Source organism: Oncorhynchus clarkii, chromosome 29, assembly GCF_045791955.1.
Source record: "Oncorhynchus clarkii lewisi isolate Uvic-CL-2024 chromosome 29, UVic_Ocla_1.0, whole genome shotgun sequence".
Lineage (NCBI taxonomy): Eukaryota > Metazoa > Chordata > Actinopteri > Salmoniformes > Salmonidae > Oncorhynchus > Oncorhynchus clarkii.
Window position 1 is genome coordinate 13,110,401 of NC_092175.1, and position 16,460 is coordinate 13,126,860.

At 45.5% G+C, this 16,460-nt stretch overlaps 1 protein-coding gene across 3 annotated transcripts in view; it reads right to left on the reverse strand.

Moving 5' to 3' along the window:
• The window catches only part of LOC139387987 (transportin-1-like), a 69,636-nt gene that overhangs the window by 21,407 nt on the left and 31,769 nt on the right, over positions 1-16,460 (reverse strand). For all 3 annotated transcript variants that reach the window (XR_011629237.1, XM_071134443.1, XM_071134442.1), the window contains exons 6-15: positions 15,632-15,765; positions 14,501-14,582; positions 11,627-11,749; positions 11,144-11,262; positions 10,696-10,756; positions 10,046-10,223; positions 6,849-7,001; positions 6,386-6,611; positions 2,574-2,745; positions 1,418-1,504 (exon numbers count right to left, since the gene is read on the reverse strand). Coding sequence is in view for 2 of the 3 variants with exons in the window: in XM_071134443.1 (XP_070990544.1) it covers positions 1,418-1,504; positions 2,574-2,745; positions 6,386-6,611; positions 6,849-7,001; positions 10,046-10,223; positions 10,696-10,756; positions 11,144-11,262; positions 11,627-11,749; positions 14,501-14,582; positions 15,632-15,765 (1,335 nt within the window). In the remaining variant the exon portion in view is untranslated. The remainder of the gene's footprint in view (positions 1-1,417; positions 1,505-2,573; positions 2,746-6,385; positions 6,612-6,848; positions 7,002-10,045; positions 10,224-10,695; positions 10,757-11,143; positions 11,263-11,626; positions 11,750-14,500; positions 14,583-15,631; positions 15,766-16,460) is intronic.

Here is a 16,460-nt window from a genome sequence, read left to right on the forward strand (position 1 = left end):
TTGGTAGCAAATGGTCTTCCAAATGGACAATGACCCCAAGCATACTTCCAAGTTGTGGCAAAATGGATTAAGGACTACAAAGTCAAGGTATTGGACCCCCTCTGACCTCAATCCTATAGAAAATGTGTGGGCAGAAGTGAAAAAGCATGTGCGAGCAAGGAGGCCTACAAACCTACTCAGTTACACCAGCTCTGTCAGGAGGAATGGGCCAAAATTCACACAACTTATTGTGGGAAGCTTGTGGATGGCTACCCGAAACATTTGACCAACATTTAAATTGTTTAAGGCAATGCTACCAAATACTAATTGAGTGTATGTAAACTTCTGAACCCACTGGGAATGTGATGAAAGAAATAAAAGCTGAAATCATTCCCTCTACTATTATTCTGACATTTCACATTCTTAAAATAAAATGGTGATGCTAACGGACCTACGAAAGGGAATTTTTACTAGGATTCAATGTCAGGAATTGTGAAAAACTGACTTTAAAAGTATTTGGCTAAGGTGTATGTAAACTTCCGACATCAACTGTATATGATATGGTCATTATTTGAACTGCCTAACAAGCTAGAAACTAACCAAAACATTGACGTCATGCAACCTGTTGTTTTTGTGTTTGATGTCGGACGACAATTGAATATTTATGATGTCACAGCGACAACAGTCTACAGACATGTCGATAGACGTAGTATAAACCAGCCTTTAGTCATGAAATCTTTGGTTGTTTAGTACACTACCGTACTCACTCTGTTTAGCACATGACCTCATGTGAATCCTTAAAGGAGATGGGTGGGGCTAAGGCTTAAGAGGGTGCGTGAACGATGCTGCGTGGGTGTAGACAAAGAAAGGCTCTCCAGTAGGTGTACCAAAATAGGGTCATTTTCTCAAACGTGGGGTTACAAGTTTATCAACTTTAAAAGCAGAATAACTTTCCCATTGTTTCTCAACTGTAATATAAGATATAACATTTTTTTTATCTCCAAGTCTCTACTTTTATCCAATGTAAAAAACGGCATTTTAAATTTTGCTACATAAGGCCGAATCCTGCTGGTCGGTCACATGTATTTTTTGTCAATGTTTTGGTGTCAAACTGGTGGCAGTTGTGAAAAAAGTCAATAGTTGGAAGAGTTGCAGAGTTAATTGAAAATAATGCCATTGTTGATTAGATGCTTTTTTTCCTTATGTAGGATACTTATTCTTGAACCATATGGTCTATCTAATAGAAACTCATGGACAATACGAACACAAATAAAAATGAAGACTATATGAATACATTTTTTTTAAAAGTTAATCAAGAATACATTTCCAGATTTACAATAGATCGACATAGATTTTCGGTTAATTACCGTAATTACTTAAGATTCCGGTAACTTTGGTAAACTACCTGTAGCTTTGCAACCCTAATGGTGAGGCTCACCTCTAGTAAAGGGAACAGATCCTTGTCTTCATCCTTCAACTGGTTCCACTTTGCTATCAGTGGAGGCATCAGCATCTGAATGTACTCCTAAACACATACAGTAGTACACACATTAGCAATCACAATCCGACAGGCACCTGAAAGGGGAAATCAAATGCAAGTGCAGATTCTGTATTGCTCAAGTCATTGTGGTGTGTGTCTAAAGACGAGAATTCCTAAAGGAACATCCCCCCCCCCCCCACACACACACATTTTGAGGTCAGTGTATCTGCCTCGCCGGCTCTTTCACTTATTTAATGATGCAAGTGTTTTAGTTCTTCGGTCTGTCGCATGTAGAATATCCTCAAGATGATTTAGTCTCCAGAGAAGGTTCCGTGTCGGCATTTAAAAAGCCGTAGTGTACCCTTACAAACAAACGGGCCATAGCCGAGGCACTTTCATGGGTATATGACTGTGGAAAATACAACTTCATTGCCTGGCCCTACTGTAGCATACATGCCTAATATGACTATTATTCTGCATTGTGAATTGATGTGGAATTGTGCGAGGGCAGGGTCTACTAAACTAAAATATGTTATTGTTTTAATTCTTAAGAGTGTGACACACCAGCGCATCAATCTAAATAAATAATTTTTTAAAATTCCCATCAAAATCCTTCAGTTTAAGCTGGAGATATTTTTTGCACGGGCTCTGTCTCAATCCACCTATTTCGCCCTTCCGCATCTGCAGTGAAAGGTGGCCGAGCTACAGCAGTGTTCGTCAGCCCATGAGTCATCGTAAAAATCGGTCTTCTCACAAAAACGTCTGTTAGCGCCCAAAAGGTTTGGCCTCTGTGGAAAGGGGACTCTCACGAACACGGTGTTCTTCGTTTTGCTCTACAACCCCCACAAGTGTCACAGGACTGTCTGAAGGTAACCCATACAAATAAATGGAAGTATGAAGGTACAGTAATTTAGTTGTGGGATGTCTCATGGTCTGACAAACACCGCTGTAGCTCGGCCCCTTTCACCGCAAATGCGGAAGGCCGACATTGGCCGATGCGGTCGATTGAGAAACAGCCCATGGCAACAAAAAAAACTGATCTCTCTAGCTTAAACGTAAAGCAACATGTTCCATTTATCACATCCCTAGTATTTGTGTGCGCTTCTGTGTGTACCGGCTTGTTGAGGTGGTGTCCCACAGAGTCAGCGAGCGTCCCTATCGCGTCATACAGTATGAGCAGGTTCTTGTGTTGGTACTTGCTGAAGGCAAACACCAGAGTGTCCAGAATATAGGCCAGGTAGGGAACCAACTCTGTACACGCCTCCTCTTCCAGAGTGGCAAAGGCACTGAGAGGGGAGAGAAGAGAGGAGAGAGAGAAATCAAAATTTTATTTGTCACATACACATGGTTAGCAGATGTTAATGCGAGTGTAGCGAAATGCTTGTGCTTCTAGTTCCGACAATGCAGTAATAACCAACAAGTAATCTAGCTAACAATTCCAAAACTACTACCTTATAGACACAAGTGGGGGGATACAGAATATGTACATAAAGATATATGAATGAGTGATGGTACAGAGCGGCATAGGCAAGATACAGTAGATGGTATTGAGTGCAGTATATACATATGAGATGAGTATGTAAACAAAGTGGCATAGTTAAAGTGGCTAGTGATACATGTATTACATAAAGATGCAGTAGATGATATAGAGTACAGTATATACATATACATATGAGATTAATAATGTAGGGTATGTAAACATTATATTAGGTAGCATTGTTTAAAGTGGCTAGTGATATATTTTACATCATTTCCCATCAATTCCCATTATTAAAGTGGCTGGAGTTGAGTCAGTGTGTTGGCAGCAGACACTCAATGTTAGTGGTGGCTGTTTAACAGTCTGATGGCCTTGAGATAGAAGCTGTTTTTCAGTCTCTCGGTCCCAGCTTTGATGCACCTGTACTGACCTCGCCTTCTGGATGATAGCGGGGTGAACAGGCAGTGGCTCGGTGGTTGTTGTCCTTGATGATCTTTATGGCCTTCCTGTGACATCGGGTGGTGTAGGTGTCCTGGAGGGCAGGTAGTTTGCCCCCGGTGATGCGTTGTGCAGACCTCACTACCCTCTGGAGAGCCTTACGGTTGTGGGCGGAGCAGTTGCCGTAGCAGGCGGTGATACAGCCCGACAGGATGCTCTCGATTGTGCATCTGTAGAAGTTTGTGAGTGCTTTTGGTGACAAGCCAAATTTCTTCAGCCTCCTGAGGTTGAAGAGGCGCTGCTGCGCCTTCTTCACGATGCTGTCTGTGTGGGTGGACCAATTCAGTTTGTCTGTGATGTGTACGCCGAGGAACTTAAAACTTACTACCCTCTCCACTACTGTTCCATCGATGTGGATAGGGGGGTGTTCCCTCTGCTGTTTCCTGAAGTCCACAATCATCTCCTTAGTTTTGTTGACGTTGAGTGTGAGGTTATTTTCCTGACACCACACTCCGAGGGCCCTCACCTCCTCCCTGTAGGCCGTCTCGTCGTTGTTGGTAATCAAGCCTACCACTGTTGTGTCGTCCGCAAACTTGATGATTGAGTTGGAGGCATGCGTGGCCACGCAGTCGTGGGTGAACAGGGAGTACAGGAGAGGGCTCAGAACGCACCCTTGTGGGGCCCCAGTGTTGAGGATCAGCGGGGTGGAGATGTTGTTGCCTACCCTCACCACCTGGGGGCGGCCCGTCAGGAAGTCCAGTACCCAGTTGCACAGGGCGGGGTCGAGACAAAGGGTCTCGAGCTTGATGACGAGCTTGGAGGGCACTATGGTGTTAAATGCCGAGCTGTAGTCGATGAACAGCATTCTCACATAGGTATTCCTTTTGTCCAGATGGGTTAGGGCAGTGTGCAGTGTGGTTGAGATTGCATCGTCTGTGGACCTATTTGGGCGGTAAGCAAATTGGAGTGGGTCTAGGGTGGAGATGATATGGTCCTTGACTAGTCTCTCAAAGCACTTCATGATGACGGAAGTGAGTGCTACGGGGCGGTAGTCGTTTAGCTCAGTTACCTTAGCTTTCTTGGGAACAGGAACAATGGTGGCCCTCTTGAAGCATGTGGGAACAGCAGACTGGGATAAGGATTGATTGAATATGTCCGTAAACACACCAGCCAGCTGGTCTGCGCATGCTCTGAGGGCGCGGCTGGGGATGCCATCTGGGCCTGCAGCCTTGCGAGGGTTGACACGTTTAAATGTTTCCCTCACGTCGGCTGCAGTGAAGGAGAGTCCGCATGTTTTAGTTGCGGGCCGTGTCAGTGGCACTGTATTGTGGGCAAAAAAGTTATTTAGTCTGCCTGGGAGCAAGACATCCTGGTCCGTGACGGGGCTGGTTTTCTTTTTGTAATCCGCGATTGACTGTAGACCCTGCCACATACCTCTTGTGTCTGAGCCGTTGAATTGAGATTCTACTTTGTCTCTATACTGACGCTTAGCTTGTTTGATTGCCTTGCGGAGGGAATAGTTACACTGTTTGTATTCGGTCATGTTTCCGGTCACCTTGCCCTGATTAAAAGCGAATCAGCGTATTCGTATCAGCGTATTCGTCAATGTTGTTGTCTGACGCAATACGAAACATATCCCAGTCCACGTGATGGAAGCAGTCTTGGAGCGTGGAGTCAGATTGGTCGGACCAGCGTTGAACAGACCTCAGCGCGGGAGCTTCTTGTTTTAGTTTCTGTCTGTAGGCAGGGATCAACAAAATGGAGTCATGGTCAGCTTTTCCGAAAGGAGAGCGGGGCAGGGCCGTATATGCGTCGCGGAAGTTAGAATAGCAATGATCCAAGGTTTTTCCAGCCCTGGTTGCGCAATCGATATGCTGATAAAATTTAGGGAGTCTTGTTTTCAGATTAGCTTTGTTAAAATCCCCAGCTACAATGAATGCAGCCTCCGGATAAATGGATTCCAGTTTGCAAAGAGTCAAATAAAGTTCGTTCAGAGCCATCGATGTGTCTGCTTGGGGGGGGAATATATACGGCTGTGATTATAATCGAAGAGAATTCCATTGGTAGATAATGCGGTCGACATTTGATTGTGAGGAATTCTAAATCAGGTGAACAGAAGGACTTCAGTTCCTGTATGTTGTTATGATCACACCACGTCACGTTAACCATGAAGCATACGCCCCCGCCCCTCTTCTTACCAGAAAGATGTTTGTTTTTGTCTGCGCGATGCGTGGAGAAACCAGCTGGCTGCACCGACTCCGATGGCGTCTCTCCAGTGAGCCATGTTTCCGTGAAGCAAAGAACGTTACAGTCTCTGATGTCCCTCTGGAATGCTACCCTTGCTCGGATTTCATCAACCTTGTTGTCAAGAGACTGGACATTGGCGAGAAGAATGCTAGGGAGTGGTGCACGATGTGCCCGTCTCCGGAGTCTGACCAGAAGACCGCTCCGTTTCCCCCTTTTACGAAGTCGTTTTTTGGGGTCGGCAGCTGGGATCCATTCCGTTGTCCTGGGTGAAAGGCAGAACACAGGATCCGCTTCGCGAAAGTCATATTCTTGGTCGTACTGATGGTGAGTTGACGCTGCTCTTATGTTCAGTAGTTCTTCTCGACTGTATGTAATGAAACCTAAGATGACCTGGTGTACCTATGTAAGAAATAACACGTAAAAAAACTGCATAGTTTCCTAGGAACGCGAAGCGAGGCGGCCATCTCTGTCGGCGCTGGAAGTACTGGAGTGAGAAAAATAAAGGGTAGTTTGGAACGTAACTTCGCAATCTAGCTGTTCAAAAACATTTGATTGGGTCAACCAAACATCAATGATCATCATCTTTACTTCCACTCCCAAGGACAGTCATCACCAGCTTGAGTGGGAAAACCAGTAATAAGTGGCTTTTGGTTATCTATCGATCATTTACAAAAAAAGAAGAAAAAAAGGACACATCTGGACAAAAGTAACCTGAGCAAACCACACACTGACCGCAACTGAACCACAGTCAACCTCCCTCTCACCTGCAGGCGGCCTCCTGCACCCTCTTGTTGGAGTCCAGGATGCGTTTGAGCAGCTCAGTCATCAGGGGCTTCAGGTAGGTGTCAGGTGGCTGACTGACCACCCAGTGGGCATACCGACTCAGGGTCCAGCAGGTGATGGAGCGCACCAGGGCCTTCTTATCACTCAGACACTGCACCAGGTGGGGGATGAGCTCTGGCAGGTAGGCAATCATACCCTGCATACAACCTGGAAGGACAAAGGTGGGTGTTATTACTATAATTACCATGTATGCCAATGATGTCTGCTGGTTTCAAAGTGAACATATAGACGATATTCTAGCACTTCCAGGTGATTCTCATCCTCCCTCCAAAGTCTCTTTCTCCCATCTCTTTCGGCATAACACTTCCTTCCCTTTCTCTTCCCTCGGGTTTCTAGTAGTCGCCCCCCGACCTTAGGGGTTAGGGTACTATAACAGGGCCTTACCCTCAGCGATGGCCCCCAGAACAAGTATTCCAGACTCCTTGATGACCCACTCTGGGTGGAAGAGGAGCTCTTTGAGGAGAGGCAAGATAGGGAGGAGCAGGTCGTCTCTGAACACGTTAGCCAACACATCCAACGCCGCTGCTGAACACTTACCTGAAAACAGAGAGAGAGAAGGACATGTAAGTATAGAGGGGTACACAGAAAAGCACCCTTGCCCACAAAAAAAGGTCAACAATATCGATGGCATATTGTACATATGTGGGGTATGGCTGGAAGAGAGACAGCAAGACAAAAGCATTGGACTTAAGTGGATGGAGATTGGAGAGGAGGGAGAGAGAGCTAGAGAAATTGTGAATGTGGAAAGAAAACTGAGTAAGTGTTTACGTACCACAACAGTCAGAGGCTGGTACTAAGATAGCATTGAAAGAGCTGTATTCCGCCATTAGCAAACAAGAAAACGCTCACCCAGAGGCTGCGTTCCTATTAGCCGGGGACTTAAACGCAGGGAAACGTAAATCTGTTTTACCAAATGTATATCAGCATGTTAAATGTGAGACCAGGGGGGGGGGGGGGGGGGGGGAACACATTCTGGACCACCATTACTCCACACACACAGACACAACTCCCCTTCCATTTGGCAAATCTGACCATAATTCTATCCTCCTGCTTACAAGAAAAAATTAAAAGCAGGAAGCACCAGTGACTAGATCAATAAAGTGGTCAGATGAAGCAGATGCTAAGCTATAGGACTGTTTTGCTAGCACAGACTGGAATATGTTCCGGGATTCATCCGCATTGAAGAGTACACCACATCAGCCATTGGCTTCATCAATAAGTGCATCGATGACAGTGACCGTACGTACATACCCAAACCAGAAGCCATGGATTACAGGCAACATCCACACTGAGCTAAAGGCTAGAGCTGCCGCTTTCAAGGAGCGGGACTCTAACCTGGAAGCTTACAAGAAATCCCTCTATGCCCTCCGACGAACCATCAAACAGGCAAAGTGTCAATACAGGACTAAGATCAGGACACCAGCTCTGACGCTCGTCGGATGTGGAAGGGCTTGCAATTCATTACAGACTACAAAGGGTAGCACAGCTGAGAGCTACCCAGTGACATGAGCCTACCAGACGAGCTAAATTACTTCTATGCTCGCTTCGAGGCAAATAACACTGAAACATGCATGAGAGCACCAGCTGCTCCGGAAGACTGTGTGATCACGCTCTCTGCAGGCGATGTGAGCAAGACCTTTAAACAGGCCAACATTCACAAGGCCGCAGGGCCAGACGGATTACCAGGACGTGTACTGCGAGAATACGCTGACTAACGGGCAAGTGCCTTCACTGACATTTTCAACCTCTCCCTGTCCTAGTCTGTAACACTAACACATTTCAAGCAGACTACCATAGTGTTCTTGGGCACAGGCACTAAGGTAACCTGTCTAAATGACTACCGACCCGTAGCACTCACATCTGTAGCCATGAAGTGCTTTGAAAGGCTGGTCATGGCTCACATCAACACCATTATCCCAGAAACCCTAGACCCACTCCAATTTGCATACCACCCCAACATATCCACAGATGATGCAATCTCTATTGCATTCCACACTGCCCTTTCCCACCTGGACAAAAGGAACACCTATGTGAGAATGCATTTCATTGACTACAGATCAGCGTTCAACACCATAGTGCCCACAAAGCTCATCACTAAGCTAAGAACCCTGGGACTAAACACCTCCCTATGCAACTGGATCCTGGACTTCCTGACGGGCCACCCCCAGGTGGTAAGGGTAAGTAACAACACATCCACCATGCTGATCCTCAACACAGGGGCCCCTCCTGTACTCCCTGTTCACTCATGACTGCCCAGCCAGGCAGGACTCCAACACCATCATTAAGTTTGCCGATGACACAACAACGACGGGACAGCCTATAGGGAGGTCAGAGACCTGGCCGTGTGGTGCCAGGACAACAACCTCTCCCTCAACGTGATCAAGACAAAAGGAGATGATTGTGGACTACAGGAAAAAGAGGACCGAGCACACCCCCATTCTCATCGATGGGGTACAGTAGAGAAAGTTGAGAGCTTCATGTTCCTTGGTGTCCACATCAACAACAAACTAACATGGTCCAAGCACACGAAGACAGTCGTGAAGAGGGCACGACAAAACCTATTCCCCCTCAAGAGACTGAAAAGATTTGGCCTGGGTCCTCAGATCTTCAAAAGGTTCCGCAGCTGCACCAGAGAGCATCCTGGCTGGTTGCGTCACTGCCTGTTATGGCAACTCCTTGGCCTCCGACCACAAGGCACTACAGAGGGTAGTGCGAACGGCCCAGTACATGGCCTTTCTAGGGAGTTTTTCCTAGCCACCGTGCTTGCTTGCATTGCTTGCTGTTTGGGGTTTTAGGCTGGGTTTCTGTACAGCACTTTGAGATATCAGCTGATGTACGAAGGGCTATATAAATCCATTTGATTTGATCACTCTATACCAAGAGGTGTCAGAGGAAGGCCCTAAAAATTGTCAAAGACTCCAGCCACCCTAGTCACAGAATGTTCTCTCTGCTACCGAACAGCAAGCGGTACCGGAGCGTCAAGTCTAGGTCCAAGAGGCTTCTAAACAGCTTCAACCCCCAAGCCATAAGACTCCTGAACACCTCAATCAAATGGCTACCCAGACTATTTGCATTGCCGCCGCCACCCCCCCCCCTCTTTTACACCGCTGCTACTCTCAGTTGTCATCATCTATGCATAGTCACTTTAGTAACTCTACCTTCATGTACATATTACCAGTGCCCCTGCACATTGACTCACAATTTGGGGTTGATAACAGCTTTGGTTCCAGTTAAATTAAAAATAAATTAAAAAAATTAATGGCAGAAGACATTAACAATGCTATATTTGATTTGTTTATTTTACAAGAAGTGACCAGCAAGACATGTTGGTTCATTTAAAACTACACATTGGCAGCTTTGTCATCTGGAGTCACTGTATATAGTCTCGCTATTGTTATTTTACTGCTGCTCTTTAATTAGTTGTTACTTTTATTTCTTATTCTTATCCATATATTTTTTTAACTGCATTGTTGGTTAGGGGCTCGTAAAGTAAGCATTTCACTGTAAGGTCTACAACAGTATTCGGCGCATGTGACTAATACAAATTGATTTGAAAAACAGATAATCAGAGGTCCACTCACGGAGGTTCCAGTCAGAGATGGTGTCATCATCTTCCAGGTCATCGTCTTCATCGTCGTCTTCCTCAATGCCGTCCCGGTCACCCTCGTATTGCTGGGCAACCGTACGGGAGCGGTGGAACCTGGGCCTGATGTCCTGCTCGTTGTCAGGGATGGCCTCATCATCCTCCTCCACGTCACCCTGACACACACTCACACAGTTAAACACACAAGTCTCACAAAAACACAAAGTTAGACACTCGCAAGTGTACACAGACACACGTATGCAATTCAAATTATTTATACTACTTTAAGACATTGAGCTGCCTTTAGGCTGTAGCTGGGTAGCTGTCAGTTAACCTATCAGACTATAATCTTACAAGCAGACAGAGACCCATACATATTTATGAATCTTTAAAAATGTATATAATTGTAACCATAGTGACAGGTCAGTGACGGGTTATACTCAAACCTCAGGACCAACACATACCCAAGGTTGAGACAAGAGTCATGCACAGCAACAAGATTGATATGCCTTGCAATACCCTCCACCCTCTCCCTCCCCCAGGGTTGAGGTGTGATGTGTCTAGTACATCTTAATCACAGTCTCCAGTCCAGCAGCAGTCTAGCAGCCCATAGATCAATTTCCTGGCTCACACTCGGAGCAGACTGACCTTGAGCAGAATGATGTCGATCTCCGAGTACTTCATCCCGTTGACGAGCACCGGAGTCAGCCTGAAAACAGACAGGGGACGGAGGGTAGGGGAGAGGGGGCAAGGACAGGCCACATTTATACGTCAGCATTGTCACCACCGTGTAACAGATGAGCTCTAACAGCTATGTCTCTTGAGCAATGGCCGGGGTGACAGGATGAGGACAGTACACCCAGGGGTGAGGTCTAGGATTGGAGCAAATGTTATAGCTAAAGCTTTGATATGGAGGCTGGTGTTGTACTGTGCATGTGTCACAAAGCATTTGTGCTGCTATGACCGTCTTTGCGTTCCCATATGCCATATCTAGCATTCTTGTAGTATCTGTGAGATGTTCTCTCTGTGTGTGTGTGTGTGTGTGTGTGTGTGTGTGTGTGTGTGTGTGTGTGTGTGTGTAAATTGTGTTACTCACTTGGAGAGGTGGTTACACAGAACGTCCTTACATACAGGCTGTTCAGCCAGGGTCAGCCAGAACTCACAGGCCTCCAGAGCCACATTCTCATCCTGGTCCTGAGTCCTCTGCAGCATGTACTGAGAAGGAGAGTACGAGGGGAAAATGTGTCCTTTTGCATTATACTTGTAGTGCACTTCCTCCATCAATATTCAGGATCCATTCCAAGGCCACAAGCTGGGCCGCCACAATCACCTGATTATGGATCAAGTTGGGAAATATAGCTTTTGGCCACTAGGTGGCATCTTGAGCTCATGTGATGAAAGACTTAGCTGAACCCATTCTAGTCTCTTGGTTTGTTTTTCTCCCTTCTTTCATCTCTATATCCCTCCCCACGCCCTCTCCCTCCATCTCAACCGCCAATATCCCTCCCCCAGTCCTACCACACCCAGCCCCAGTCCGACGCCAACCAGCCCCAGTCCGACGCCAACCAGCCCGTCTCACCTCTATTATGTTGTGCATGTGTGGTAGGAGACGGTCCATGCGGACCTCCAGCAGCATGACCAGAGCTCTGCACACGTTCTTCCTCACCTCCGGTTCTTCATCAGTCGCCAAGGCAAATAGGTTCTACAGGGAGGGAAGGGGGTCAAACATTGTACACCTACAGTGCCTTGCGAAAGTATTCGGCCCCCTTGAACTTTGCGACCTTTTGCCACATTTCAGGCTTCAAACATAAAGATATAAAACTGTATTTTTTTGTGAAGAATCAACAACAAGTGGGACACAATCATGAAGTGGAACGACATTTATTGGAAATGTCAAACTTTTTTAACAAATCAAAAACTGAAAAATTGGGCGTGCAAAATTATTCAGCCCCCTTAAGTTAATACTTTGTAGCGCCACCTTTTGCTGCGATTACAGCTATAAGTCGCTTGGGGTATGTCTCTATCAGTTTTGCACATCGAGAGACTGAAAGTTTTTCCCATTCCTCCTTGCAAAACAGCTCGAGCTCAGTGAGGTTGGATGGAGAGCATTTGTGAACAGCAGTTTTCAGTTATTTCCACAGATTTTTGATTGGATTCAGGTCTGGACTTTGACTTGGCCATTCTAACACCTGGATATGTTTATTTTTGAACCATTCCATTGTAGATTTTGCTTTATGTTTTGGATCATTGTCTTGTTGGAAGACAAATCTTCGTCCCAGTCTCAGGTCTTTTGCAGACTCCATCAGGTTTTCTTCCAGAATGGTCCTGTATTTGGCTCCATCCATCTTCCCATCAATTTTAACCATCTTCCCTGTCCCTGCTGAAGAAAAGCAGGCCCAAACCATGATGCTGCCACCACCATGTTTGACAGTGGGGATGGTGTGTTCAGTGTGATGAGCTGTGTTGCTTTTACGCCAAATATAACGCTTTGCATTGTTGCCAAAAAGTTCAATTTTGGTTTCATCTGACCAGAGCACCTTCTTCCACATGTTTGGTGTGTCTCCCAGGTGGCTTGTGGCAAACTTTAAACGACACTTTTTATGGATATCTTTAAGAAATGGCTTTCTTCTTGCCACTCTTCCATAAAGGCCAGATTTGTGCAATATACGACTGATTGTTGTCCTATGGACAGAGTCTCCCACCTCAGCTGTAGATCTCTGCAGTTCATCCAGAGTGATCATGGGCCTCTTGGCTGCATCTCTGATCAGTCTTCTCCCTGTATGAGCTGAAAGTTTAGAGGGACGGCCAGGTCTTGGTAAATTTGCAGTGGTCTGATACTCCTTCCATTTCAATATTATCGCTTGCACAGTGCTCCTTGGGATGTTTAAAGCTTGGGAAATCTTTTTGTATCCAAATCCGGCTTTAAACTTCTTCACAACAGTATCTCGGACCTGCCTGGTGTGTTCCTTGTTCTTCATGATGCTCTCTGCGCTTTTAACGGACCTCTGAGACTATCACAGTGCAGGTGCATTTATACGGAGACTTGATTACACACAGGTGGATTATATTTATCATCATTAGTCATTTAGGTCAACATTGGATCATTCAGAGATCCTCACTGAACTTCTGGAGAGAGTTTGCTGCACTGAAAGTAAAGGGGCTGAATAATTTTGCACGCACAATTTTTCAGTTTTTGATTTGTTAAAAAAGTTTGAAATATCCAATAAATGTCGTTCCACTTCATGATTGTGTCCCACTTGTTGTTGATTCTTCACAAAAAAATACAGTTTTATATCTTTATGTTTGAAGCCTGAAATGTGGAAAAAGGTCGCAAAGTTCAAGGGGGCCGAATACTTTCGCAAGGCACTGTATGTACCCATACTAGTCTCAAAGGGACTGTCATTCCTCACTTTACATTATTTGTAAAATAATAATAATAATAATAATAATAATAATAATAATCCCATTACTATTGAATCGCATTTCCAATCTTAAAGACAAAGGGAAGGAGACGAGATAAGGACACATTTTAGGGCAATTGAGATAGAGCCAAGGAAAGGTTACTTGAGTTCAGACATTAATGTCTTCATGTGCGTCCTGAGGTCTGACCTGTACCACTTCCAACTACTGAGCCTCTAGCCATCTACCGACCACCTGAGCCTCTACTGACCACAGCCATCTCCTTTTACTCAAAGCCTGCTATCAACTCTGGCCTTCAGACTGTTATCACATAAAGAACTCCAGTGAAAATAGCTTTATAAAAACACCCTACAGAAATAAACCAATTTAGATTATGCAAATCAGATTCCATGTGACCTGTCCCTCTTCTACGCCGAGTGCCCGCTCTCTCACCCCTACACCTAAAGACAGAGGGACTTTCAACAGCAGCCTTTTCTTTATCCCTTATCCGCCTGCAATATTCTTCTGCCTGTCATGTATTGTCAACGTCACCGTGCTGGGTGCATCTGTCCTCATCCAGGGCCCAGCTGACTGGAATTTAAGCTCATCAGTGGTTAACCTGATCTACTTCCAAAGGCTTACCAGCCCTGATCCAATCGGAGGAATTGGGGTTTGTGTACTGAACTGAAGCTAGGGTAGAACAGTGTTGTGCTGCCTAGAGGCTCAGAGCTAACCCACTGACACACTGCACTAAGGCCATATACCTGCCTGCCTGGATGACTCCTTCTGGGTCTTATGGCTGGGGTGGGTGTGTGATAATCTAATGGCCATGTGTGATGGTCAGCAGAGGTGTTGTGTGTGTCAAGGGGAATATGTGCTAGTTGTGTGTTTGTACGTGTGGTATATGACTTGCTTGCATAAAACTTAGGGGTCACATAAGCCTCATACCATACCACGTGTCTGACTTTGTGGGCATATTAGAGAGTTACAGGGCTGTCTGGGGGTTATGAGAGGTCAGTGTATAGGTCAGAGGTCACTGCGGGGTCAGACTTGCCTCAATGAAGCCATCGATGTGCAGCATGAGGGCCTGGGTCCTACTTATGATGAACTGGTTGACGCAGGCGATGGCATGAGACCTGCAACACAACATGCCCTTTAAAACCTTAACTTCACACAAGCCAAATTCACATGATCCACTCATCAACGCTGCCTCGGTCTCTGTTCCTCCCCCCACCTCCCTTTTCTCCAGTCTCCTATCTGGAATCTCAGACCTTGATAACACCAAAGAATGGATACAAATCAGAGAGAAAGTTGAATCTATAAGCCTGAGGAAAGAGGGTTGTGAGGGGACATTTTGGGTCAAAGCGCCTGTGAATTTCTCTCAAATGTTTTAATAAATACTTGGCTATGGGTTGTTTTGGGACCGATTAGAGGAGGTGCAAGGTGTTGGCTCCCCCGGGAGTGAGGAGTGGGGGGAAAAAGGCAAGGCTGTGAGAGAGAGGGAGGTACAGTACACTCATACTAGAGTACAGTCATTCCTTCTAGGGACTTTTGCTTACCACTGTGCTTCAGCTTGCTGTCTGTGGTCTAGGCCAGGTTATTTATTATAAGTCACTTTGTAGTGTGTCCAAACAAAAATGCATCTTTTGACCAATGGGTAAGATATGTTAATTGGATAGATACTCCTCTAAAGAAAACCAATGGTCCAAACCTAATGTCTTTATCATAATCCGTTCAAAGGTTATTGGAGGTTTTACCCTTTTATGATGGCCAAAATTAGGGCAACTAAATCAATGGAGGCCAAAAAAAAGACAACAAAAAATATAATAGTCAGATAGGCTGGATGCTGGATGCTGGATGCTGGATGCTGTACACTAACTGAGGCTAACTGAAAGGCTCACCGTTGAACTAGTCATCTTTCTTCATAAAATCCAGAGGACATAAAACAATATAGAGGTAAGATGGATATGACATGTAGTATTTTCACATTTTATTTTACACTTTTCATATTAGTGCACCCTACACATTGTGACAACTGCTGTTGTAAAAAAAGGCTTTATAAATATATTTGGTTTAATTTGAGTGCCTGAAGGTAAGGGCTGTTAAGGAACCTCATTGGCCAAGGAATGAGGACTGAGGGAGAGACAAGGCAGTGAGCAGGGGGAGCGGGAGAGATAGCCAGTACCTGATCTTGGGGCTGCTGTGCTTGAAGAACTGCAGGAACTTTGGGATCATGACATTGAGCGGACGGTCCAACATGTCACTGTCCAAGACCTCTGCGGAGTCCTCACAGATTTTCTGAAGAGCTCCAAACGCCCCCTAAAAGATAGGGGGGGGGAGAGAGAGAGAAAAAGAGTGAGAGATAGAGGGAGAGATTGAAAAATAGCAAGAGAGAGAAGGAAGGGATAGCGAGATGAAAATGGAGGATGTGAAGGGTTAACCAACATGTTTCAGGGCCAGACAGTCGCCTCAAAGACAGAAGATGGAGCAGAGACCATATGGACAGGAAACATGTCACACTCCATCAATCCTGAGTCAACCTATAAAAAAGGACAAGTACTATATCTAACGTCAGCACAAGGATAAACACATAAACCAGACCCGGCTGGTCAATTAGGAAATGAACAGCAGGAGGTAATGATGAATTTGACAGTTAAACATAAAAACAGCTACACTATAGGCCTAGTCAAGGGAGAGGCAGTCAGTGTGTACTGTAGTCGCTCTATAACGACTAAAGTAAAGAACGTTTTTACCATAAAGGTCAACAGCACTTCCGTGATATACAGTTTGGTACACACTCAGTGAGCACACACACACACACTAAACATGAGTCCAGCAGGTGTCCACTTGGCAGAGCAGCTAGATATACACAACCAAAAGTATGTGGACACCTGCTTGTCAAACATCTCATTCCAAAATCATGGGCATTAAAATGGAGTTGGGTCCTCCACAGACGGGACCGCGGAGTGCTGAAATTGTCTGTCCTCGGTTGCAACACGCACTACAGAGTTCCA